Here is a 27,755-nt window from a genome sequence, read left to right as displayed (position 1 = left end):
GTAGTAAGTGTTCTGATGCCTTGAAGAATAGAACCCATCGGATTGTCATTGCAGCATTCCATACCAACAATCCTTTATTTTTTCTGTCCCTCTCTCAGAAAAGGAAGCTCTCCAACGGCGAATTGAATGACATAATACATGCTAAAACGCTCTAGCGTCACCTACGAGCGTCTGCACATAAGCTCTAGTAGAGATTTCAAGGATCTATTGATAGCTACTGTATGTGTATACCATTAGGATCATCCGCATGCTGAGTTAGGATTCGAATAGGCTTGGTTCACAGAAGTCAGGTTTAAAGGCTTGGGTAGAGAATAAGTGCGATACAATACGTCTGCTATCAAGAAGGAAAAAACAAAGAAAGACAGGGGGAAACAGACCGGAAAAGCATCATATTATGTGTCCTTTACTTTTTTGTGTCATTTCCTGACTTATATTCGACCTTGACAACACTCTAACTCGTCGATATGATGAGTCTGGAACGCATATCCGCATACCGCGATAGGTAGGCAGAGGATGGAGGCGTTTTGACTTGCACGTAGAATGCAACTTTATGTGCGCTCGCATTTCTGAAAACAGCGGAACGTCGTAAAAACTGACAATGAAGATAATAAAAATGGAGCATTCGGCTCCTGTCTTCATGGCAACGTGGCAAATTTACGAGGGAGTGATGTAGATTTCACTTTTATCGGCGATTAGCGGGTAAAGAAAAATGGATGGCTGTGAGAGACTGTATTCCATAACTACGATAAAATGCGATCAAGGGATAATAAAATGTGACTCGTTACCGCGTCAGAGACGCATATACTGACGCCGAGAAAATTGCAAAATAAGGCGATTCGGCTGACAACTAATGAGACATTGAATGTCCGTCAAATTTGCTGTCTCATAATTAACCTTTCGTCCGACTTTCAAAGTCCAAAAATATTTAGCAATACGCAATTTGAGGGGTGTTTTTAAGGTATTTGACTATCACGGTTCTCTGAAAAGGCGTTGCGTTGTTGAAAGTCTAAAAGCCTAATGTGCCGTAATTCCTGACCTCATTACAACCCCATAGCAGATTATCTGAAAACTTTATTCCTCTAGAGATCAGGTTTCATTCCATTTTATAGTAGGTAGATCGTTCTAAAGTTTCAATTCTGGAAAATTTTGAGAAAATACAAATTAAAGGGAAAATGTCCATTACACTACCAAGTTTTTGTGACGACATGCAGATCACAAATGTTTTCCGTATCCCGCACCATTTACTGCATAATATCTTACGCCATGGTACTAGAAAACAAGTTAACAAAAGCAACAAGAAAAATAAGGAGAAGATTATAATTAAAATTCTATAATGAAACTGAGAACCGAGACTTCGATTGTATTACGGATATCATATGACATTTAGAAATCAGCACATTATCTTTAATATTCCACCATCAGTGGTATCACTTGTCATTGCATTGTCCTATTTTGCTGTTTTGATCATAGTTTGTCCTTTGTGCAGGTTGTTTTCCTCAGGTACGGCCCACGCTACGTATGAACCCTCCAACCCCACTCCCCCAACTCACACACATACCTATATCCGCCTTTTATGACTATTCCCCTTTTCCTCTGCTATTCTTTTGGGGAATATCGGAACCCCTGGATAGTTACTCCGGTGTAATTTCAAATACGTCCAACGCTCACCTTGGGTCCAACTCTACTCCCTTCTTGACTATGAAAGACACCAAATATCTAATAACCATTTTAAGGTAATGATACCACTAATTGGGTGATGATAACAAGATCGTGATGAGTGCCAATGCTTTAGTTTCCCGGTGGGTGTAATTATTCAATACTCATGATAATAAAATGATTACTGTTTTGTGCCACAAGTGTTGCTCTATCATACAAACCAAAAACAAGGAAAACACATATACGAGTGACATGGCAAACCACCAGCCAATCTGTTTACTATCTTGCATGGTCTGAGATTGGGCAATTCATGGTTTGGGTATTGCTGTGGTTATGCGTTCATTGTCATGTTCTCTCAATCTTATTTATATGATTATTATGATCAGTATCTATCACGCCTACGATTTGCCAATGGCGATGATAGAGTTAGCAAGCAAGAAAGAAAGAAAGACAGAAGGGAGGAAAGACAGAAAGAAAGAAAGAAAGAAGCAGGAGAATAAGCAGACAGAAAGAGGAAGGACAGAAGGGGAAGGAAGACAAAATATTGAACAAGAGTGAGTAAGGGTAATCTTACAAAGCTGCCCACGCGAATCTGCTTCTCACATACTCTTTTACTCTTCTGGGCGAGATCACTGGAAATGCATTAAGCCTGGAGCATCATCTTTAAGGCTCGACGCATTACCTGCGGCAGTGGACGTTCCAGAGATCATCGGCTGATGGCTCGTACCGCTGTACCCGCGGTGGGACCGAAACCGGCTCCTCTTTAGAATAAACTCTACTGAATGCTCGTTTGAGGATGATAATAGTGTAGACTGAAAGTGACTTTGGCACGCATAGTGAAAAATCTTCACTGTTTGTCCCCCTTGTAATGAGTTCAAAAAGGAGAATATTTGTATCCCTTATGCCAGATTATTCTCTACTTGTGACTCAGTACTAAGTATAAAAAGTAGAATTTATATCCCTTGTAAGCAATTTCATCCTCGACTTGTTATGACTTTATTAGCAATGATGCATCTTTATTTCAAGTAGAGTTACAGACACATGATTACTACAAAGAAAACAAATGATTTGTGTTATATTGCAATGAACAGACCAATGGAATACCCGTGTTGCCATGACATCACTACCTCGTTTGATTTTCGTATGTGTTTATGACTGATACCATCACGGGTTCAAGAAAGTTCTGGAATGTTCTCACTCTTCATCTGGTAGTAATATTTTGTATGCCATTATCCTGTTCATTAGATTGATGCTAAATATATATAGTCGAGTTTGCCTTTCACACAGCAAAGAAGTGGTCAGGAGATAAAACTCCATCGATCGATCACCAATTGGCAACCGGTCTCTACTGGAGGTTTGACAGTTCATGCCAAATTGGTCCTAACGCTTTCCATTGAGATCTTCAGGATTACAATCACCATGCTTTTCCCCCTCTCTACAGTGCTCTTAGTTCATCTGCTGACGGGGTTAAGTGATGTTGACTCCTTGAAAATTGCGTAGAAAATGTTGTGCCATTGAGATTTGAGAGTGCGTATTGTGTGCTGACACTTGGAATCTCTCGATATCCTTTTGTGTAGGTGGATTGTGGTGTGAAGAGAAGACGCCGTTTCGCCGAACTCGCAATTTTTCGGAGCGGAATTAACGTAATCTTATTTGGCGCGCGCGCACTTGAGGCAATGACAATAATCACAGACTGACAAAAGTCTAGCTATTGAGGACTCTGCGGAATATTGAACGAGTGCCTATAACTACCATCAACGTCATGGCTGCTGTATAGACTCTGCGAAGACCACATAATGCTTAAAAAAAGTAAATCCATCGACCCTTTTACAATCCTGAAGAAACTTCAGATGAGGCAAGCTGCATGGAACTCTCAGCAATGATGGGCAAAAGGAATTCTTTCGTGACCTGCACTTTTCATTTAATGGAAATAAGAAGGGAGAACAGCGACGGAAGAAGTACTTGGTAACGCAAGACTTCACATATCCTGGGCGGTTTAGGCGGTCGTGTGTGTGTCAAGCCGCGCAATTTCTGCTCTCTTGAATTGAGAGACTCTTCTGTCACAAGCTGAAATGCTACGCAGGTGTACCCATCGACACGAATATTACTCGAGGTAAAATTATGCACAACGCGGTTACAAGCTTGCTATCGCTGCGGTAATCTAATCCCAAAGCGACAAGCGAAACAATGGGACGCGCGCAACGATTTCCATTCTCTATAATGTATAGCCGAGAGTTCCATGGCCCGCCGCCAGACGACGCAACCCCGCCCTACAAATACAAATTATGCCATTGCTTTGCCGCCTCCCTCCGCGCCAGCATCTTCCCCCAATGGCTGATGGCACTGCCTTGCGTGTAGATGTAGGGCCCAAGTATCACTTGTCCCAGGATCCTGTCCTTCTTGAGCTGGGCCCGTTGGACCACCTGTATGACAAGCGATGTCTCGTCGATGTAAGCCATGGGGACCACGAAGCACAGGGACTCGGTGTAAACGGGGCTGTCCGTGCCGCGGATGATGGCAGTTTTGCGGGATTTCACTTTGTCCACGCCGCACATCAGGGTGACTTTCACGTAGGTTTCTGCGAGAACAGGACAATGCAAAACAATTCCAAAATGCTGAGTGCTTGAGGATGATAATATGCGAAAGATTAACATTTACTTCATTTAATTATTTTCTTATAAAGAAAAAAATTGCATCTCTATCAAGAAAATCTCTGTGATCTGAATTTTTTATGAAACAAAACAAAACCTTTTATATCCAAGTAGGCACAACACAAGACTAAACATGACAGAACAAAACAAAAGCAGTGCCTGAAGTAAGATTGGATCATATTCAGATAAAAACAGAAAGCCCACATATATACGCTCTCCCTTTCTCTTATGCGTCTCCTGATGACGAAAGTTTAATACCTCTTAAAAAGTAAATAAACGCGGCTCCAAAAATACAAAGAGGTAGATATACATCGTGTGGATTTGTTTTTCATATTGTCTTAGAAAAATCTCTCATGATTACTCTTAGATAATCCTTATCCAATAGTGCACACTATCACTAAACAAACATTGTTCTTAAGCTGTTAAGATGATATTGCCTCTTGTCAATTGTAACTTCGAGTCTTTAGTGAAATGTCTTCCTCTCTTTATGCGATCTGTAATAAGTGGATAATCTCCCTATACACTCAAATAAAACACTTCACTTTTTTTCTTTTCTTCTTTTCTTCTACTGAGCACAAGCCCGACGCCGCGAGGAGGAGACAAATTTGCATTCAGTGGGCTTTCGTTGACTCCTGCTCCATCGATCTTTGTTTCCCACCATCCGAATGTTTCTTTATTCACGTCGAATAGACTGCCATGGGGGGAATGTTCACCCGACAAGACGGCTAAAATTCCGACGCAAAAGCCCTTGAGTAACGCTCTCTCGACTTGTTCCCGTTCAGACAAGAATCTCCTCATTTTGACAATGAGGGCGTTCACACACATCATCGCGCAAAGACAGACTCATTTAAGCATTCAAATCGTCGTTGGGTCATACGTCGAATATGAATTTCAGTATCATAAGACGCATTGTCAAGCGACGTGTGGTATACGAGCATTCAGATTAGTCTGACTTAACTTTGTTCCCTATCCCCCCCCCCCCCACCCCTGTAATGTTTGACTAGGATGGAAGACAAATACAATCATGTTTTTCTTTCTTTTTTTCTGAGTACCAACAAGGTGTAGCCAAAACCTTGTACTCGGCAGAACAGGCGCGCTAAACTCTCTTTCAAGCTGTTGGAGGTGTGTCCTGGATAACCGAAGAGTCAGACTCCTGTATACGGGGTTTAAGCCGGGTGCGGGGTTCTGTTTAGACATACAGACGAGGCTCATTCACAGCGCACGCTGAGTTGATTCCGACGTCTTTCTTCGAAACTGATGCAAAGGAGCAGACGTCGACATCCCAGTGCGCGAAACTTTCCTAAAGAAGATACTGCGTCAGAATGACAAACGTATTTGCTGATTTCGGCCCAAGTCCCACTTGGTCTGGCCCCTTGTCGAACATCAAGGGATATGTCGTCTCAACAGTCTGAATGGTCTCATAATGTTGTGTGATAAGGTCCTGACACACCACAGCGCAAAGAGGTAACGTATACGTGTTTAAATCTGGCAAACCTATTATTCATTTGTCATTTGTTCTTGACTAGTGTGAAATACGATTTAGAGTCTGCAGTCGGGTTCTCAGAGGTACGGTGGGGACCCCGTAACATTTCGAACAGGTCAAAAACTTTGAGCGTGTGACAGCGTACTAATCAACACGCTGTGCTTACGCTGACCATTCGCTCTATGATCGATTCAACGCATCTGAAACTTTGTCATATTGAATACACAACATGGTGTAATGCTTGGCCTGGGTTTGGAACTGGAAGTCTAGAAGAAATGAAAAAACGGAGATTTGGTGAACGTGATGTTTTGGGTCAGCCGACAAGACACATTACGTGACCGGCCGCCGGGCGTTAAACATACTTTGGACACTCACTAACCACAAGTTGCATTTGTTCAGCATTCTTTTTTTTTCTTTTTTTTGTCCTTTTTTTTTGGGCGGGGGTGATGGATCCTACTCTCACGTATGCATTGTTATTCGGTATTATGGTTATACAGTTATATAATGTAGTTACAGGATAAACTTAAATAATCGTTCCTCATATTGGGCAATCGTCTCCTACACCAAGACTCATAAACAGGTTTCGACTGGGAATTCCATAGAATTTGAATGAATAATGTCGAATTTCGATGGGGAATATAATATGTACGGTAAGAACTAGTTCTGCTCTAAACGCTGTAAAGTGAGAGCGGTGTGCCCAATACTTATAATAGTCATTCGTCATTTTCGACTACACTTACAGGTCGCTGAACAGCAGTGAAGCTTGGCGGATCAGCCTATCAAAAGCCAACATGACGTGTGTTCATGACAAGGGCTTATCAGAGAGATCTGTACTTACAGTATCCAAACAGTGATATTAGTGGTGAAGGAGAGATGAGAGCTCGTTGAGATCGAAATTAAACCCTCTGGAGAAAAGGATGGAGATGGCTGCATGTTATCGAGTATGCTCCCCAAGCGAATAATGCAATGTGTGGGCGTTAAAGTTTGCATAAATGAATGAATATCACTGTGTGTCTTTAATGGGCATTGTGACGAAAATACACACCAAGGGTTTAAGTATCTCTTGTGAAACAATCACATTTCCGTACATACACCAAATACACAGTAATAATTTTGTTCTCTATATATGTCTATATTCTGTGTGTGTGTTTGCACACAATCCTAATGACAGAGTAATTCTACGCTTGCGATCTGTATAATCTACCAATCTGAAAGATTTTGTACATTTGTCTTTCTTGGGAGCAAAGTTTCTCGGCAGAATCTTGTTTTTGACTCTCTCTCTCTCTCTCTCTCTCTCTTCTTAAACTGCCTTTACTTATTGTAGTATCTCCTGAGAACATGATGTGTTTTGATAGACACTGCGCCGATCTAGCACGACCACATACACATTTTAAATGAATGTAATTAAATGTTAAGTAATTCATGTCACTGTAACTCGATACGTGGACAAACAACGTTGACGTTTCGGGAATAAATCAGCAAAATATCGACCTTTTCCAGTTACCTATGTCGTTCACGAGAGAGTGGGCGTGTGGCATACAAGAATGTTTAATTCCGTTCGATGGAAAGGAGCTCTCTCTCTTCATGCTCATACAACTTTTATTTGCAATGTTCTCGAAACAAACAATAAAAAACACCACGAAACGAACAGCACATTGCCTATCCCCATTCACCTATCACAAAAAAAGTTTTGTGGTGGACTTTTGCTGCATTCAAACTTTTCACGCTCGTGATTTTGCCCCGCATTGAATACGACATTGATTTTATGTTTGTTTCACATGAACATTTATGTCCGATAGATATTTCATATTATTTGTTGTGAATTGTCTTGTGCTACGCACGGTCTTTACAAGTTTACCGACGGACTGTTGTAACACTTTGAATGTGATAGCAAACTTTAATAATTGCAATTACTGCTTCTTTACATTTTGGAGTCGTCATCAATACAAACCCGAGAAGATCAGAAACTTTTTTTTTTTTGTGATCGAGTGAGAAAGGTTCAATTTTTCTTAGCCGATCCTAGTGTGTCGGGTAGATTTGGTTATACTTTGGACTCTCTTGTTATGGTTAGGACACAACACTCGTGTATAAAGTCAATCGATAAAATGTTCACGTTCGGTGTAAAAAGTACTTCCAAGGTAAGAAGGAAACAATAGGTTGTACGGCTTTTGTGACGTTTATGAACTTACCAAAACGTCAAAGTAATCATGCGACAAAACTGTCCTAATCATCAAACAGTAACCTCACCGCCAAAGAAGATGTTACTGAGTCGCTGTAATGAAAAAAAAAATACAGACACAGGTATCGCCAAAAATTCTGTTTTTTTATATACTTGACACGTTGTTTTTGTTGGGTTTTTTTTTTGTGTGTGTTTTGATATTATTTTTTTTTGAGAGAGAGAGAGATAGAGAGAGCGCGATAGTTTGTAATGCAGACGAACTCTGGATTTCCTGCTCAATCCCAACATGCACCGGGATGTCAACGTATGTGATGACGCATGCACAACACCCTTATGTCATGTTTCACTTGCAGACAAGTCATCTACATAGGAGGTAAGTATTGTGCATACTTACTTGGCCCTATTTCATGTGTGCAGTCCTTCCGATAATGACTTTAAACACATCAAAGGAAAGCGGAATTGAAAAGACAGCAACTTTGTTTGCAGATGTTAGATTGATCGATCAGCTCACTGGCTTCATAGAGCTGTATATTTGCTAAGGATTCCGGTTCGGAACACTTTGCACAGAACTCCAAAACTTTACGCCAATCTCAAGTGTGTCGTCTAGACTGATGCAACCGGATACTAGTATATGAACGTGATATTGCATAATTCATATCTTTCAATTTTGGCCGAAAGTTCAACTTCTGGCAGCGTCGACTTATAACAAAGACTCATCAATTTAGCAGCTTGCCGAACACACGTACCACTTTGATAAGCCTTAACATTTAGAAGGAGACACTGAATATAAAAATGGCTTGTTTAGGGTTATATTATCCACGTTTACAGTTAAATGGTTCATCGCTAAAATTATGTTCAAACTCAGTAGGCCCTACTAGTACATAATGTATAATTTTGATGGAAAAGTGGGTTAATGAAAAGAGTGCGTGATATGCGATATTCATTTTTTTTCGCGAAAAGAGATGAGAATTTCTGTCGATCTCTGCTGCTCCGTCCCATAACTTCAGTGCTACACCAGGCAAGGCAAAATACTGTTGGGGAACCCTGACGTCATACTACTTGATGACGACACGAATGACGAGAATATGACAATGGAAATGAGTCATCGGCGCTAAGGGCTGTTATCATGAATGTACGTTTCTTTCCTACCGCCATCAAGCGTTCACTTTTTTGACTCGCTCTCGCCTTACTTTCCACAAATTATCGAGTATCGCACTTGCACATGAAATCACCTGGAGGTTTAGCTATTAAAATCAAAGTCCTCATTTGTTTTCAAAAAGTGAAACCTATGATGATGACGAGTTCAATCGACATGCTGACTCTTAATACTGAATATAGATGTGAGACCATAAAGACAAAAAGAGAATCAAGACACTGGAGGAGCTATATGTATAGATTCTAGAATCTACACTGATGATAATAACACCTGACGAAACTGGTGAAATAATGTCAAATGGTGATGAAGAATGGGACAATGATTTAGGCGAAGAAACTTGATAGTGAAAACTTCTTCAATGGTGGTGTTATTAATGTTGCATTCGTAAAACGCCCTAAACGCGGGGACTCGTTTCCGTTCTTGTCACGTGGTGTAGTCATCCAGGAAAAAAGAAAAGAAAGGAAAATGTCATTAATTTCTTCACTCAGAGCTGTTCCGGAACTTTTACATCTCCGACTTATGACTACCTCAAGAAAACTCAAGAAAACGAGTGAGGCACGCGCGCGCACACACACACACACACACTCTCTCTCTCTCTCTCTCTCTCACACACTCTCTCTCTCTCTCTCTTTTCTCTGTCTCCCAAGTTTCATCATTCCATTCTGAGCTGTGAATTATTTTGAGGATCTGTTAATCCTCCGAGAGAGTTAGCGAGCGAGGCGTTTATTTTGCCGATTCGACTGCGAAGAAGTGCGTAAATTATTACTCCATTTGTTTTCCAATGAATGTCGCTGAGCATCACTGAAAACAAAAATCAGTGGAGCGGGACACACGTTCATAAATCCGATAATAGTCACTATTTTGTTATATTCGTCTTTCGCAGTATCTACATGATATTTCGGAAAGTGCTTCGAAGGAAAGAGGATTAGAAGTGTCAAAGTCACCGCCCACGAGTTTTCGGAGAGAGAGAGAAAAAAAAAACAGTGTATAGTTCATCCGTCACATGCTAACACGTTTCCATCCTCGGAGTATTGATACTTTAATGGATTTTTGAGCAGCCAAGTAAATTTGAAATGCTGTGTATAAAGACACGCATTAATTTGATTCTAAGCAGTCTGACGTTATTTCTTCTTTGTCTGTTCTTTCATCTTTTTCTTCTTCTTAGATTAGGCTAACGTAGTTGCCCGTTAGTTTGGGTTTTAAAGATGGAAGGCTAGATCCCCGTGATTACACCTTATTGCATTCTCAACATTTTGCTAGCAGATGAGACGGTCGTTATTGAAATCCGCGAATGCAGAATACGTCTTGTTTTCAGTTACATTCTTATGTTTGTGATTGTAATATTCTGTCAGTTTTGAGCAGCTTACGCAAATAATACGCGCAGCGATATTATTCTTGACAACTGTACTCATGCCGGATTCGATAAACCTGGGATGATAATGAAGATAACAATATCATATGGTCCATATGTATGTATCTGTGATGTGTCTCATGATACAGGGTGAAGGATCACAATTTCTGACTGTATAAGTGTTATTCCATTCGACATGTTGCATTTTGTCTTATTGACAGTTTCTATTAAGTTTGCATAGAAGCAAACTGAATGCCTACCCCCTCTGTGTACACGCGGGAGAGAGCTGGGGTAGAATACCATCTAGACGCTCAGATGTTTGCCCTGTTAACAATGTTCCCGTCTTGACTCTTCTCGAAACTTGTTCAGCTCGTCTTTAATGCGCGGGAAATGTCACGTGACTCGCTGTTTGGCGTCCTGTCACCGCCTGCTCAGTACGGAAAGAAAGCAAAACTGAAAATGCATTTCCCGCACTGACTGCTCCCCCTTATGCACGGACATCAGACTGTAATTCCCGAGTAAACCGTCTGATGGAACACTCGGCAAAGAAACCATCGACACGCTTCGTCATTATGTTCAAGCTTGTTAGGAAAAAGAGGTAGGGGCCGACAGACAGGAACAGAGAGAGGAAAAGGAAAGTAAAAGTTGAGTGTTTTTCATGTCGTGAAGCGCCCCCAACCGCTGTGCACAACATCTTGTGAAGATTGCTCGCCTTTATATAAATTGATTTCCATTTCAACGCGGGCACCACGGTAACCATGTACCTCTATACTGCGGCAGGGCAAATAGCAAAAAAAAAAACAAAAAAAAAACTACTAGATTACATGTAAATGTGTTAAAAGAAGAGCCGTGATAGAAATATTTAGACAAAGATGTTTCTCTAGGAGGCTAAGCTTTTTGTTCAACCGACTCTTCAAGGAGGAGAGATGAGTCAAATATCTCCTTGAAACCAAAACAAAAAAGTATCGTCTTTATCAATATTTGAGCTCGCATTGAATCGAACGAGTAACGTGATAGAATGATGTTATGTTTAAAGAGTTTGAGCTTAGGATGTGGTGTGATATTCAATGAAAAACTTTCTGTTGTATCAAATTTTGCAAACCCTTTATCATGCTTCCTGACAGATTGGAAGGGGAGTAAAAAAAACGACAACATACACACTTAATATGTCAGAGGCCTTTTTTTTTCTTGCGTAATGAAACTTGTGAACTCATCGTTTTGATCCGAATTCCTTATCTGTTTGTCAGCTCGAGTAGGATCATCCTAGGTGGCAGCCATTACCAGAATGGACTGAGTGCCGGAGAAATAATCTCTGTGTGGGCCGGTTGGAAAGACGACCGGATCAAAATACGCATTTCCCGCGTGGTTTTGTGAGGAGGATGGTTTTTGAAATCGATTCTTCGAGTTGCTTATATACTCCTGGACTGGGAATATGATGGGTGCAACCATAGAAGCCTTGTCGGCCACAGTCGTGGAGTGCAAACACTATTTTCCCCTCGGATCAGGCTATTGAATCTCGGGGAATTGTTCCCGAATTCGTGCTGTCGTGCTATACGGCAGCTGCACTGAGGTGCACGATATCTGCATCTGAGATCTGGAGAAGTGCCTCGTCGTGTGTAAACAGAATATGAAATGTCGTTCCCCTTAGGGCATTAGCCTTCCTTAAGCCGTCTCTATTTCTACCGAAAAACCACAAACACAGAGTCACAATTTCTGCAGGAGCTATTATTTGCACTTCTTGTTATATCGAGTTAAAACGTCTTGCAGTTTCCATATTATGAGGGAGAAACGTCTATTTAAAACATTTTCTTGATTTGTGCTACTTGCCATGCATGCTTGCACTGCAGAGAATTTCACTTCCACACGTGCTAAACTTCCACTGACGACTAAATCTCAACACTTTGATTAGAATTATCCGCTCCAGACTAACAAGTCAAAACAAAAACGAAAAGAACCAGGTCGGCTGATCATGATTTATTTTTCTATTCCATTAAGGAAAAAAAAAAGAGTGAGATGAAAAAAAAATGTTATCATTAGTAGGTTGGCTGGAAAAAACAAGATGCTGCTTTGCCATTGTATTGTCACAACCTTTCAAAGCGAAACACCCCCACCCCTAAAAAAAAAACTATAACTATAAATAAGTTATACTGAGGACAGAGTTTCAGAATTTATGATAATTGGGACGAAGAAAAAGAATGTTTTAAAACTTAGAACAAATTGCAATGAACAAGGATGATGACATGGCAGAGTCACCATAAGAATGCATGAGTTGGGGCTCAAGGAAGCAGAACAAAAGAAGGTATGCATATATTATACACAGGTGAACTCGCAAGCAAGCGGTATCTTATTGGAATTACACTGCTACATTTCTGAAATATGTGAACCTCCTATGTCATCACCCTTGTTCAGTGTAATTTGTTTAAGGTTTTCAAACTATTGTTTCTCTGCTCTAGAACCACAATAAATTCCACAAATCTATACATAGAGTTGTCTATATTATGTACTGCATGATGTGAAAAAATAAAAATCGTCTGGAATGTCCCTTTAAAGGGACATCTATCTGGTGTCTATAGAGAAACCTCGACCAGGAATCTTCATGTTTCTTAATGACTCTTCTTCATTCATGGCCGCTGTGTGTGTGTTGAGAGCGCAGTGCGTACCTTCTGGAGGCTATGTCCCCTCTTAATCAATAAAATGTCCCAGTTACAGAATACGGGATCGATCTGATGGGGACTTGCTTACGTCGTTTCAAAGAAATTGGCAATGCAGTTTCTTCTGGGTGAACGGCGAAGTCAAGGATTGGTGTATCATTTTCTTCTGTCCCACATCATCATTGTGTGTTTGTGTCTGTGTGTGTAAGTCTATGAAGTAAATATATTGATGATGATGATGATGATAGTGATGATGATGATAATGAGGGTTTGTTTGTTTGTTTGTTTGTTTATTTGTTTGTTTCATTTTCCATCTCACAAAATGGGTGGATGGCACATATTCAGCTGCACTAGCTAATCTTCCATGGGGTCCAGTTGGACGTTAGACGGGACCACTTCACCGGTTTATTCACCCGGTTGACTGCTCTTTGCGATGAAAGAATAAAGTGGGATCTTTTACGTGCATAACTTGTGACTCTCTCACATACTGGACCTCCATTTTATGCCCTATCCGATGGACAGAGTGTTTTGCATCTTACTAGAGGAGATGATATCATTACACACAACATTGCTCAGTGGAACTTGGGAATCGAACCTGGGGCCTTTCGATCTGGAGGCAGACGCGCTACCAACTGAGCCTACACTTAAAAATCTCGGAGCAAGCTAAGGTTACACCGTGTAACAGACACATAGAAGGACTACAAAAGAGGGCAAATGGAACACAAAGGCGGACAGAAAGCCACGGTTACTTTAACACCTCCTTTTTTAAAGGAGAATGTGGTTTGATCAAAATAATGTGGGGCAAAGAGATACGATCGCCGTCTACGTTTTGTGCAAATTCGTATGAATTGGTGACTATAGAAAATGCCTGTTTCACCTGTCACACATGGCGCACTTCAAACGAGACGGAGGCCTACACTAGGATGAAACGGAGAGGGCCGCGCGCAAAAAGAACGGTCTTGTGACGCCATACCCAGTATACTGCACGCTACTCATCAGCTGCACTCCTTTAAGGTGGCCTGTGGAGAAAAAAAAAGTTCTTAACGGCGCGACTCGCAAAGCGGGTTGCAGGCTCTCGATATCTAATTCATTTGGATTCAAAGGTTTTCCGAGCTGGGGAAAATGTAACTAAATGCCGGCTTAATTCGATATACGATCCCTCCCCAGGTGCCTGACACTTAACATCGGATTGAACGCGACGATAACGATTCAATGAAAGGCGTAATTCTTAAATGAAAGTAGAACGAGGGAGAGGAGGAGAGACAGAGAAAGAGAGAGAGATAAGGAAAAGAGTAAAGATTCTGGATTGCAGTTGAAATTACACGCGGAGCGAGGCTTTGGAAATATACAACGTAAATGCGTCGAATTATCGTAACGATGTTAAAGTGCACCTGTAATGTGGAGCAAGTTTCATTTCCGAAAAAAAAGTCAACGGGCCTGTTCTAACCTGATTATAGGGGAAGTGAACATTGTAGATCAGGTACCGGTAACGAAACCGTCGCTAGGGCATTCCGTAATAAAGTTTTGAGCACTTCGTGGAGAAACAACATCAACGTTTAATGGCAGGAGACCCAAACTGCTGGGAAAGGTGATATGAAATGTCTGTAAGACACCCATATTTGATTTTTAATGTTACTCCTTTAAACTGGTGCATGGATATCGATACTGAAGTACAATCAAGTTAAAGCATTTTCATCATAAAAAGACTAGCAAAATGAAATTAAATATGAAACTAAAAACGCCATGGCCCATATCCGGGGATAACTAAAGAAGGACTATAAAATTAAAAGGTTTTGTTTGTTTGTTTGTTTGTTTGTTTGTTTGTTTGTTTTTGCTTTCGAGTATTATGTCGCGAGCTGAAATAAAGGAATAAAAATAAAAAGACGTTAAATGTTTTCATTTGCTTTATTGCTTTATTTTGTTTTAAAACGAGGATGGAAACGCTTCTCCTTTTAACTGCATTAGAAGGCCAATAAAGATGAATAAAACCAAATAAATGAAAAAAACGGGTACGGAAATCAAAACAGTCTACTACAGGGCACATACGAAAGCGAATACAGTTGAGAGAACCTAGTGCGAGAACAGAGTGAAACTGGTTAGACATTGTGTGTGTGTGTGTGTATGTGTGTGTGTGTGTGTGTATGTGTGTGTGTGTGTGTATGTGTGTGTGTGTGTGTGTATTTCCCCTTTTCCCTTTTGACTGAGCGTGCTCAGAAGGGAATTTGTCGCCGTCAGATACATCAGTTGTGGTATCGATCTTCGCCGTGTTATTACAACGACCAGTAATGTCCAGGCTTGGCTCATCATTATCGATTCCATCGTCGCACCATGAATAAACATGACACAACCCCCCCGCGAGAAAAAGTGACGATGTGTTGGCAAACGTTTCATGCAGTGACAACACGCGTTTCCGCAATCATTCCTTGCTTTGAAGGAAAAAAAATGAGGGGTTTGCTTTGCTGTTCTTAAAAACAGCCAGGAGATGATTTAGGAAGACGAGAGATAACCATGGAAACCACTGACCACACCCCGCATCCAAACCTAATGACATCATGGTGATGTCTTCTCACACTTTGATCTCTTGACTCGTTGCAGTTTAATACAAGAAATAAAAAAAAAATAGATGCAAACTTAGCGTCTGTCTTTTACGTTGGAGGCAGTGGATGATTTAGGAAGAAGACGATTGTGCACCATAGGAACCATTGACCACACACCGCACATCCTAAGCTATGTGAACCAATGCTAGGATCGTTTTCTGCGCGTGATCGCCAGTACAATCATGACATGGTTTACCATGATTATGAAAAAAAAAACCACCTGCACACACACACACACACACACACACACACACAAAATGTAAGGTTCACTATTTCTTTAATAGGCAGTGTCTAATAGGAAGACGATGGATAACCCTCTGGGCCACATTTCATAAAATGTTGCTATGATAGCAGCTCTTGCTGGAATGACAAGTGTCAGTCTTAACGACAAGAATCCAGCTTCATGATTGGCTGTTGCTATGGGAACTTGCCATTCTAGCAAGAGTTGAAATCCTAACATTTTTTTTATGAAAGAGTACAATCTTATGGGCACAATGATGACAATTTAGACAGAAATATGTATATGTTACTTATACAGCAGAAACATTCATTTTTATCAATTTTTGGTCCACAGTCAGTGGAATACTGACATACGCAAAAATTATTCCTTTCAACAGTTCGAAAATTGTTGTGCCGAAATTAGCGAAACTTCACGAAAGTTCACAACTTCCTTAATCTTTATCCGCTTTTGATCAAATTTCAATTGTTGTGCTTACAAGATTTGACTGTTTCCTTTTCAGACTAACTTTAAACAGGGCTGGAATACCCCTTTAACCACACCCCTCTCCGCCATCCTCACCTAGTGATGCCACAGTGGCGCCCTTCTCACACTTGATCTCCTTGGCTCGTAATATGACGCAGGACAGTCGCTCCAGCGAGGGTAGGTAGGCCAGAGAGACGAGTAGGCGCCCGAGGTTTCCCGTTATCTGTCATGGATGGAGAATAAGAAGAGAAAAAATGGATAGATTGAAGATCCTCAGACTTGTGTTTTGTGTCTTGCAACACTTCCAATATCTCAAGCTCCTTGCCAAGTTGCACTTTAAGGTCATATCATTATCATCAGATGCCGTGGATTGTGTCGTTCAAGTGTTATCGATATCATGAAACCAACGCAGCTAAGTGTTTACGTACCTCAAAATCTTCACTTCAATTCACTTTAATTTGAATTGATGATATTTTCTTCCAGACGCTCATAAAAGTGTCCAAAGTTGATTCTTGGAGTAAGGTAGTGGTAACATCTTCATCATCATTCTGTATTTTGTTCGTTTCTCTTTAAAAAAACAACAACAACACGAATAACCTGTCTCGAGAAAAATAGCATGGGACTATGAGGAACGAATGCTTAATGATTTAAATGATGGGGGAGGAGGAGTGAGGAGGTGACGGCTTGACGTTCTTACTTCAAGTATCCATTAAAGATGATGCCTTTTCTATTCTGTTGCTAGTTCATAACTGGAAGGGGCGGGGTACTCTATTGCTAACGTTGTTTGACACAGCCACTCTAAGTGCAGGTGGATATGGATTAATGGAAGTATCAATGTATCAAAGTATCTTCAGATTGTATCGTTGGAAGATTCTGTTGATTGTGCTGAATGAAAGATTACGTCACAGGGTCACGTGATTATCTTTCCCCTAGGGATCGCGTCTTTGCGTGCTATGATCACGCAACTCCTATCAGGAGCTTTTTTCTTTTTTTTTGTCTTTCTTTTGTATTTGCTTGAGCTCTGCTTCGAATCGAAACTAATTTTCGTCGATGGATCATTGCCTTTACGCCCCTGGCAACTCATTTCCTTCCGGTTTCATTTATTCTATTGTTGTTGTTTTTTCTTGGTGATTCCTTGCCTTCATTTTTGCTATCATAATCAAGCCGGATTACATTTCACCCAACAATCACTCAACTCAACTCTGCCCTGGTATGACTGTCGTAAAGTCGACATTTACATTTTCAAACGCCTGGGGAAGTGCATGAAGTTTTTTTTTTCTTTGTCGGGTACATTTCTTTGTTTTATGTCTGACTATATGTTATACCCTTTTCATCTAAATGGAGAAAAAAAAATGTGTTTGGAGGAATGCAGGGAATTTCGAAGGCATAGAAAATAACACCGTCGGATCCAACGCTAAAGGTCATTCCCTTTGCCTCGGTGTAAGGAGTCAAAAGTTGGCTTTCTTGGCAAGAGATGGTATCTTTCGAAATGGACGGATTGCCGACGCATCTCTTCCATCACTTCATCACATCTCACTGAGCTATCTTTATAGCCGTCTTCGAGCCTTCATCCGAAAGAAAAACACATGATGCAGCTTTTATTTGTTTACTGAAAGAGCCGAACTCATGTAACTCTCCCTCTTTCCCTGTCCGTCTCTCTCTGTCTCCATCTATATCATGTAAATATATATAAATTTATATAGTAATCTATCATGTTGTACGCTATCATACACGCACATATGTTTATATTTATGTACATGTGTACACGTTAAAAATATAACTATGATATAGATACATAACAATACTACAGCGTACATCCAAATATATATATATACATATATATATATATATATATATATATATATGTCTATGTGTGTATGTGTACGTTTGTTTGTTTGATTGATTTATTATGTGCGTGTGTATGTGAGTGTGTGTGTGTGTGTAATAGCCTGTCACGTACCTGTCCAGATAGGCCCACTGATGATACGAAAAAATTGGAATTGAAAGGGAAAAAAATTACAGTCAAGCGTGCAGGAGATTACCCGTATTTCAAAAGTAATAATACGCAAAGTAAAATGTGTTCTTGATTGCCCAAGAAATAATATTGAATCTGAAGCATTTCCCTCTGAAACACTCATAATCTACTACACGCTAGTCTGTATCTTTTTTTGACGAAGTCTTTCTCATGAATCGTCGTTCATTATGTGCGTTTTCTACGACTTACTGCACCCAGGGCAGTGAGACGCGTACGTGTCATTCATAAGCACGTGTTGTACATTCATTTATAGATCGATCACAGTTTCTTTTCTTCTTTTCTTTTTTTTTGGGGGGGGGGGTGTTTGTGAGGGTGTGTGTGTGTGTGTGTGTGTGTGTGTGTGTATGAGATTGTATTATTGTGTTTAGATGATCACTGATTTTGTCAGTCGTCGTGGGCTAAAATATTAGGGAGCTTTAGATTTTGACGTTTGAGACGACAAGTGCGCTGGACGATTTCCTCTCCCCTGCGTCGAGTTGAAAAGTAGCTTTAGATTGCGCTGGGACGCAACGTATAAAAAAGAAAACCGCGCCCCCATAAGATCGGTGCATGAAGTAGTTCTCTACGTTGCAAACTGTGCGGACGTAAAAATAGCCCAGTACGCGTAGTGAAAAACTCAGGCGACGCAAGCTAAAAATAGATCGAATTGACGCGCGCTTCTGCCCACGCTCAGAATGTTTTTTTCTCTCTGAATGTCCGCGCGTCTAAAATCTAAAGCTCCCTATTATAGCGAGCTTTAAATCTGCGACGCGAACACTAAGACGCCGCTTTTATTTAAAAATCGGTCTTCTGCACATGCGCAATACAACTGTTTCCCATGTCCAACCTGGGAGGAGGCGCGTCGCAGATCTGAAGCTCGCTAATAACACTTTACAGAAAGCTAAAACAGTGAAATGGTCGGATGATTTGCCACACTAACGAATCCGCTTACGCACAAATTTCAACTACATACCTCCACCGAAATTTCGACTGGCACAAAAGAGATTGAGATGAATAAGACCGGAAGTAAGCGACAAAAAGGAAAAAGAGAGAGAGAAAGAGAGGCAGTGAGGTGGTGGGGGAGGGGGACGGGGAGGGGGAGGGGTAGAGCATGGGGGAGAAGCAAGATTAAAAATGACAGTCTTTCAAACTTCTCTCTCCTATTACCTTACTGCCTGGTTCTCATTGCAGTTGATTCAGGCTTGTAAAGGCAGCCTTGACAGATAGTAATTACGCTGTATCATGACAGTGATATCTACATCCAAAGGTATCTACTTCCGTGTCTGCAAACTGTAGACAGTGCATCCGAGACAGCTTTATAACTGATAATGATATACTAGCAGTCGACCAGTCACTTTGGTGCTCCTGAGCGGTCTCAACAATTTGCGGCTGTGTGTCCAAGAATTTGGTAAAGCGCATGCTTCTCCCAAAATGGACGCGAATGGAAAAGCTGTAAAACCAAGGAAAGCAAGATATGTCTCTTTGGCACGTTTTTGTATGCACTCGTACGTGCCTTATCTTTCTTTATATTCACTTTTCCTCCAATTCCCGCACCCACACTCCAAATCAGATCCACAGTAATCTCTCTTTCCCGGCTCCGGTTTTTCCCTCCATTTTTTTTTTTTTTTTTTTTTTTTGCATATGCCTGCTTCTTTTCCTGCTTTATCTCTGAATCCCGCGTTAACTCTGATGTCAAACTTAGCACTTTTCCTCACAAAATCCATCATCAGGCATCAGATATTCCGATGCACGTGCATGCACGCGCCAAGATAATAAAAGTCTCGGAGAAGTCGTTTTACACTATCAGGTCAAATCCCTCTGGAGCAATTCTATCTGAGGTCGAAGGAAATTCCACCTGTAGTATACAGAAAAATTCAGGTCACGATGTATTCGGTTGAAAATGAACAAAGCACACTTCTTGATAATTATAGTGTCCATCTATCATACCCCTCCCCCACCCCGTCCATATGCCGAACTTTCGAATAACACTAGAGTACCACAAAGTAATGTTACTGGCAAATCAAATAAGTTAATCCCTTTGTTATGACAGATAACATACTCTCAAAAGACGTTAATACGAGTGAGTTTTACAAATTTTTGATAAAAAAGAAAAACAGCAACAAAAGAAGAAGAAATAAATGGAATTCAACATCAAAATCTCTTGAAATGTTACCCACTGCTTGTGGCACGGAGAGGCACTGGTTCAGTTCCGTGAATCCTGTAATATTCGATACAATTTTCCCCATTGCTAACAAGGTATTAGCTCCTGTTTTAGACCTAGCAATTACTTGACAATGCAGAAATCAGAAGCAAAAACTCCAAGGGGGGGGGGGGGAGGATGGACAATGTTGACCAGAGTATCGGATGTATTCGTGATTCTGTTTGGAATTAATCACCGAGGTATAGAGTGGAATAATTTGTTTCGTTTATTCTTCTCTTAACTGCTTTATACCATGAACGACTTTCTTTAATTAGCGTTGTGTTTTTTATTCCCCGGGATATGCTCGGCGAAATGGCTTTCAATGCGTTCCCTACGAGACTCTAATTATCGCGCAGACTTCAAACAACAACCAACCTGATTTCTATAGGCAGTGGCTAAATATAATAGAGAATTGCGACAGAATCACATCTTTGTAGACACTGCAACATCAGCAATCCCTCGTCGAATTACTAACCCCAAAATGCCCCCCCCCCTCCTCCTCCCCTCCATCCCTTCCCCGCTTTCTACCCATTACCGTGACGCGTTAACCACGTCAGAACCGTAATTACCTCGATAGCGAAACCAACAAAATACTTAAATGCGAGGAATCGGGGGTAATTCGTCACAATGGCAGGCCACTCTTGAGGCGAGAGGGAGAGTACTTGATTTCAACGCCTCGCTGGAAGCAACTGTGTCAATGGCTTAGTTGTATTTTTAAGGTGTCGGCGGTTGTTTGTTGGCTTTGGACTACATGTCAGTCCTAAAAACGTTGCTTTTCCTCCTTTTTGCATTCTTTCATTTTATTTTATTTTTTTGGGGGGAGGGGGGGGGGGGGTAGGTGGCGGTTGTGAATCGGATATGTGAGAAGGTAATAAATTGCATTGCCTCAAATGATGTTCAACCTAAGACTAGCCATGACTTTTTAAAGTTTTATTTTTGCTTTTCTAAAACAAAACAAAACAACACAAAACAAAACAAAACACAACACAACACAACACAACACAACACAAGGGGAATATAGTGACATTTCACATAAATAAAGCTATAAAAGAGAAACGGGCAAGCGTCGCCAGTCCCCTGACTACGAGGGCTATTGAAGTCAGTGCAGTGATACAATTGAAGTCAAGTACCCATGGGACGCCACCTACGTTGACTTACTGACATCCAATGGTCATGATCCCACTCAATATCAGCCTGATTTTAGAGCGAACTTTCACCAAGCTTGTTGCGTTGGACACATGACACTCTCATCTATACCTCGAAGCATCTGTTGGGACAGATTCATACATGCAATAAAAGCCACTGGGAGCGTTAGAATCGGGAATGTCAGATTATGTGAAAATAATGACGTCATCAATGACGTTACTTCACCCCGGTCCTCATTAACCTATCTCTCTTCACCTATTTCCCCCTTTTTCTTGCTGTCTCTATTTTTTTCTTTTCCACTCTTTCTTTGTTCCTCGTTATCTCTATAATGCCTTTCTATTTTTTCTCTCTCTTTCATACCTTTCGTCTGCCTATATTCTTTAAACATGATGATTTTAGAGAGATAATAGCTCTTCTACTGATGCGTTTGTTTATGCCGGTGAAGTGTTTGATAAAATGCAATTTAATTGAAGTTGTGATTCAGCAAGCCTTCATCATTTGATATGTAGTTCTTTGATGATAAATAAGTCGGCCTACGTTGATATATCTTCCACTTTCAAATCGGGGAAAAGTGGACATTTTTCTGTATTTTTTTTCTAAGCGTATCCAAGGACGTCGACAATCAAAGACGTATATAGTTGTGTCTGTGAGGTTGAGATTAATTCAGTGAAGATCAACAGAATGTTATGCAGATCTACCACGTCATAATGCTCCGTGTAAGTATAAGTAGTGAGAACCCTTCCCTAGGTCAAAGGTGAAGATTTGAAAGTGTGTTTTGTTGTCTTTTTTTTTACCTATACCCTTTCTGTTCTGCCAACTCTCTCAATATTTCTTTCCTCTTTCTTTCCATTCCAACCCTCACTCCCCCCCCCCGCCTTTCATGGCACACGATGAATAGCCTTTCCGTTATATTTATTTTTGTTTTGTTCTCACTATCCATGTTCATTAAATTCAAATCATATTCATTTTCATGAGGATCATGACCTGTTCATATCTACCGCTGATAAGAAAATGAAGAATCCTAATGCTTTGCTCCTGCTGCTCACTGTAGGAAAATAAAAAGAAGTCCCGCGCACTTGATGCACTGTTTTATCCCACCTTCATCTCATCACTTGTATGGGTTGAACTGGAAATGTCGATAAGTTGTTCATTAGATATGTAAGTAGTATCTCAGCGAGGCAATGGCAATCAGCTTCGCTATCCCAACACCTATTGGGGGAAAAAAGACATCCACGTTCGAAATGCAGGAGGTTTTGGACGCAGATACAAGAATCCGGATGTTACATAACATCGCTAACAGCTGCTTTAGTTCGGGTAATGAAGAGTTTTGATGACCGTGGTGTCATTGGCCAAGTGTGCCCGACTTTTTTCAGCATTTTTCTTATCATATCCACGGTGTAAGCCAGTTCACAGTTAGCTCATGGGCACATTGGTACAAATGACCTTTCTTTTTTCTCAATTGGTTAGGCACTTCACTCGTTTTTAAAGCAGCATGATGCATTAGCATGCCCACAATTTATGGAATTCACGTTCAAACAAAGAATGAACTTGCTCAGAGCAGGTGACAAGAATGGTCTGTCAATCGACACTCCAGCAAGCATTCATTTTACTGGTTTGTGTTGAATGCATAAACAAACTTTTTCTACCAACATTGCTAAATACCAGGCTTGCTGTCAGGTGGATGTGATAGCAACACCATTTATAAGGGTTACATGAATAATCATTTCATCAGGGATGCTTATCACAGTAAATTAAAAAACCAACATGCCTGATTGTACAAATGACCTTTTTCTGCTCATGCGCAAAGTGGAACTGTAAACTGGCTTATTGCCAGAAACCCTTTCACACACACGGACCATAAGAGCGTCACATTCCGTTAAACGCCTACGTTCAGAAATAATTGCACCGGTCATGACTCTGTTACAGGGTCTCCTGTACGCCTTTTGCCCCCAAATTAAGCTTTGATCTGTGATTGACCAAAATACTTGATTGTAATTGACTAATCGCTTGATTTTCTCAGCCTGATTTAATTATTGATAGATAATTTTTATAGTGATTTTTATCATCATCATTATACTTTCATCATCATAATAACAACCATCAGTAGAGGTTGTCGTTTCATCATCGAAACATCTCTGCCTACCGTCGATCTCCTTCCGACTCTCCTCCTGAACTCCCTGGCGTTGTCGTTCGGCGTCAGGCAGTCGACCACGGGCAGGAGGACGTGTCCGATGGCACTTGTGGTGCAGGCCCCGTTGTTGCACAGGTCGTCCGACTCGTAGACGGAGATCCGGACGGCCACGTTCTCGGCGCTCTTCGTCCGGTCGAGCGGGAAGACGACCGTGTCGTCGAAGACGGGATTGAGCGAGGGCTTGGCGGCTTTCGACTTGTGCATGTGCTTGCAGTCGGGAAGAAGGCAGGACACGACCACGGGGTCGTAGGAGACATTTTCGCGCTGTCCCTTCGAAGGCAGATCCTCAATCGACTGGAGGTGAAGGTACAACCTGATGAGAGACGAGAAATTGAGGTATACGTGTATCATACACGAGCTGTGCAGAACGTGTGTGGTTTTTTTTTTTTTTTTTTGGTGCGAAGTTTTACTTTACCTTACAACTTTCATAAAACGTGCCGTCAAATGCATTATCGCAAATAGTCGTGTAAGAGTTAAAATGACATTATAGCGCCTGTAACCCAGGGCCAAACAAATTTACGCTTCAGAAGAGCCGATTTTTTTTTCTCTCTCTCCCTGTGCTTTCTACACAGAAACCACCTGCGGGGGGAAATATGAAATGTCAACATTCAGCTCCGGTTAAAATGTAAACCCTTGCCGTGATGACTGCTTGAGCATATGATGGAAAGTTCCCTTACGACTAGGAATATTAGATTTTTACATATTTTTTTTTTTGTTGCAAAGACAGAGAGCCGTGTAAATTTCACACCACGTCTTGTCATCCATTAACATCAAAAACCAGACCCGCAGAGTATACTACAAATGTAACATATGACAGAGAGAGAGAGAGAGAGAGAGAGAGAGAGACAAACACACAGACAAAGAGAGACAAAGAGAGACAAAGAGAGACAAAGAGACAAACAAGTACCACAACGCTGTATAACATGTGACGCACAAGATTTCTGATCGAACTCCAAACATCTCTCAACTTTATTTTCAAATTGAACAGTCTGTGTGATCATAATTATAATGTTTTCACATAAACCCGATGGCAGTGGGTTAAATGAAGATATATTTACATTTCACGCCTTAAAGGGATGGTATAGTTTGGGTTGAGATGGGGATTCAGGTTTTAATTTTCTACAAGATGAGAAACTACGTATACTAAATATAAAGGAGCATACAATTCTAAGAGGAATTCAAAGTTCACTTGATGAGAGTTGGTTTGGAAATGGCTGAAATATCCAGAAACAAAGAGGTTCTAATAATAGGTGGGTCCCACCATTTGTTAGGACCACTTTATTTTACTTTGTTTTTTTGGATATTTCAGCTATTTCAAAACCGATTTTCATCAAACAATCTTTCACTTCCTATTAGAATTATATTATGCTCTTTCGTATTTCATATAAGTGGTTTCTAATATACCTCGTGAAAAGTTAAAACCTGAAGCCCCATCTCAACCAAATCTATACCATCCCTTTAAAGCTAACAGACATCGCAATTCGAGCTGCAGGGATGACGCCAGGCGCGGTAACTGAGTTCGGTACATCAAAATTTATGCTAAATGAATAAAGTGGGGAGGCGGGTGCTAGAAACAACAATAACAACAACAGTACCAGTAAATAAACAAAAGTGGAGGTGTTTTTTTTTTTCATCCATTTAAAGTCATCGTTACTATGCACTGTGACTGTACATTTATATCCAGGCACCGAACTAACGGGCATAAGACGCGTTACATCACCACTGTTTGACAGGAAAATTATTTCCGCGTGTGAGTCAGAAGAGGCGTAAACAAGTTCAAGAAGAAAAACCAAACAGACAAATAAACAAAAAACCCTCGATGCAATGGCAAACTATGCAAGCACCCATCAAAAAAGGAGAGATAAACCTTGCAAAACAGACAAAATCAAACAAGAAAATATTCACAAATCATGACTGCTCAACTGATCAATAGTCACTCCATTATACCTGCTTTGAGAGAACGAAAGTATGGCTCTTTAGTCACGTAATTCTGATTTAATTTTTCTGCCGTCTCCCTTACCCGAGAAACTTCTCCTATCTCTTACCGCATAAAGGCATTTTATTCCCTCCTAAAATTCATAGGAGGGAATGCACTCATTCTCGATGAAAAAAAAAAGAAAGGGATGAGTTATCAACTTCAATACTTTTAACAACAGCGATTGTGACCTAAGGATGTAATAACTATGCAAATTGAAGACGCCTAAAATATTTAAAAAAAAAGAATGTTAGATCTGATCGCCCACTAGCTCATGCGCAAATGTGTAACATGAAGTGTGTGTAGCACCTTTCGGAGGGGAGCTCTTCAATTATTGATCTGCCCATCACTGATGTGTCAAGATTAAGAGAGAGCGAGATACATCGAGAGAAGAGACATAGTCACCAAGGAATGTTATTACCTAGCAAGCGTGAAGTCAATGGCAAAACACCCACATAACAGTTGAAGTGAAGCGCTGCAATGATATTGGACTCTACGCAGGACGACATCGTGTGATTCTTCATGTGAGTACAAAAACAACAACAGCAACAACCCGAGAAGTTTAATAAAACGTGTTCATCCGGGACACAAGAAGTGGTAATGACCATGTAAATTGACATTGACTATGCATGCATATAAAAAGTGTCATTAAGGAACAGTTTTGGTCCAGTGGTTAAGACCATGAACTCCCAGGCGCGAGGTCACTGGTTCGAGTCTTCTGGCAGCGGTAGTTATGCCCCTGTGTAATGCTGGGTTTCCACCAGCGTGCGATCCGCAGCTATACGCACGCCATGAATTGGCCGTTGGCAGCTGATCGTAGAACTTTTCCGTATGGCTATCACATCTTGTGCCACTTTCGAAATCGTGAATTTAATCGTTGGGTAGTCGTGGTGATCTTTTTTTTTTTTGTCAGATCTTGAAGTGAGTGGTGGCAATCGCGTTGATCGTATAGTCAAGTTTTGGACGGTTCAAAAATTGTCAATCGATCAATGCGACTAAGACTTGCTACCACTGACTTCGATATCTAATAAGATTACCCCGCTACTCCACGATTTGGACCACGAATTCAAAAGTGGCCCAAATTGTGATAGACATACACAAAAATTCTGTACTTTCAGCTACTAATGGTCAATTGTGACACGCGAAGCAGATCGCGCGTCAGTGGGAACCCAGCATTATTAGCAAGGAACTTCATCCTTTGGTCTCGTTCTTCGGAGGCGACTCGAAGTCGCCGGTCCCGGGGTACTATCTGTCCAAACACAAACGCACAGGTTACAAGAATGACGCAGTGAGAAGCATGGGCCATTTTGACTTTCCAGGTAAAAGTCAGAGTTTGGTCGTTTTCCGGATCGTTCGTCGGTGTATGGCCCCTCATGATGATAACTGATATTTCAAAACTATTTTCTGTGATGCAGACTGTTTTCGCTCAAACTTTCGTGGGCATGTTCCTCTTCTCTGTTTCCATGGCCCCCTTTTTAATGGGGGACACTTTTTTAAAGGTACTTATTGAGGTGCAAGGTTTCTGTTTATTCAGTTTTGTCTTTGACACATCTTAGTACCAAGAAAGAAGGTTCAAGATTAGCCTAATTTCATTGAACATGCTATCAATACTGTGAACGTAAAGAATCAACTAGCAAAAAAAAAGTTTTACGCAAGTTCAGTTATCATAATCATGTTCCATTGCCTATACTGAAACATGCACAGTATGCCTCATTGAATTGTGTATAAGGGGCTGTAGGATGACATGGTCTGTTCGCATCATTGCATGTGCAGCAAAACCGACCCGAATGTAGTCTCTATGA

General features: G+C 40.9%; 1 protein-coding gene across 1 annotated transcript in view; it reads right to left on the bottom strand.

The window, feature by feature from the left end:
• Positions 1 to 3,737: 3,737 nt before the first annotated feature.
• Positions 3,738 to 27,755, bottom strand: part of LOC139728822 (synaptotagmin-15-like) — a 60,400-nt gene continuing 36,382 nt past the window's right edge. The window contains exons 4-6 of the mRNA XM_071639757.1: positions 23,931 to 24,291; positions 16,524 to 16,650; positions 3,738 to 4,234 (exon numbers count right to left, since the gene is read on the bottom strand). Of these exons, the coding sequence (XP_071495858.1) occupies positions 3,927 to 4,234; positions 16,524 to 16,650; positions 23,931 to 24,291 (796 nt within the window). The 3' untranslated portion in view covers positions 3,738 to 3,926. The remainder of the gene's footprint in view (positions 4,235 to 16,523; positions 16,651 to 23,930; positions 24,292 to 27,755) is intronic.

Source organism: Diadema antillarum, unplaced genomic scaffold (assembly GCF_040938485.1).
Source record: "Diadema antillarum isolate AM-2024a unplaced genomic scaffold, OU_Dant_1.0 seq00000203_RagTag, whole genome shotgun sequence".
NCBI classification, from domain to species: Eukaryota; Metazoa; Echinodermata; class Echinoidea; order Diadematoida; family Diadematidae; genus Diadema; species Diadema antillarum.
Note: the sequence above shows the minus strand (reverse complement) of the source record. Positions and strands in the feature narration are given on the sequence as shown.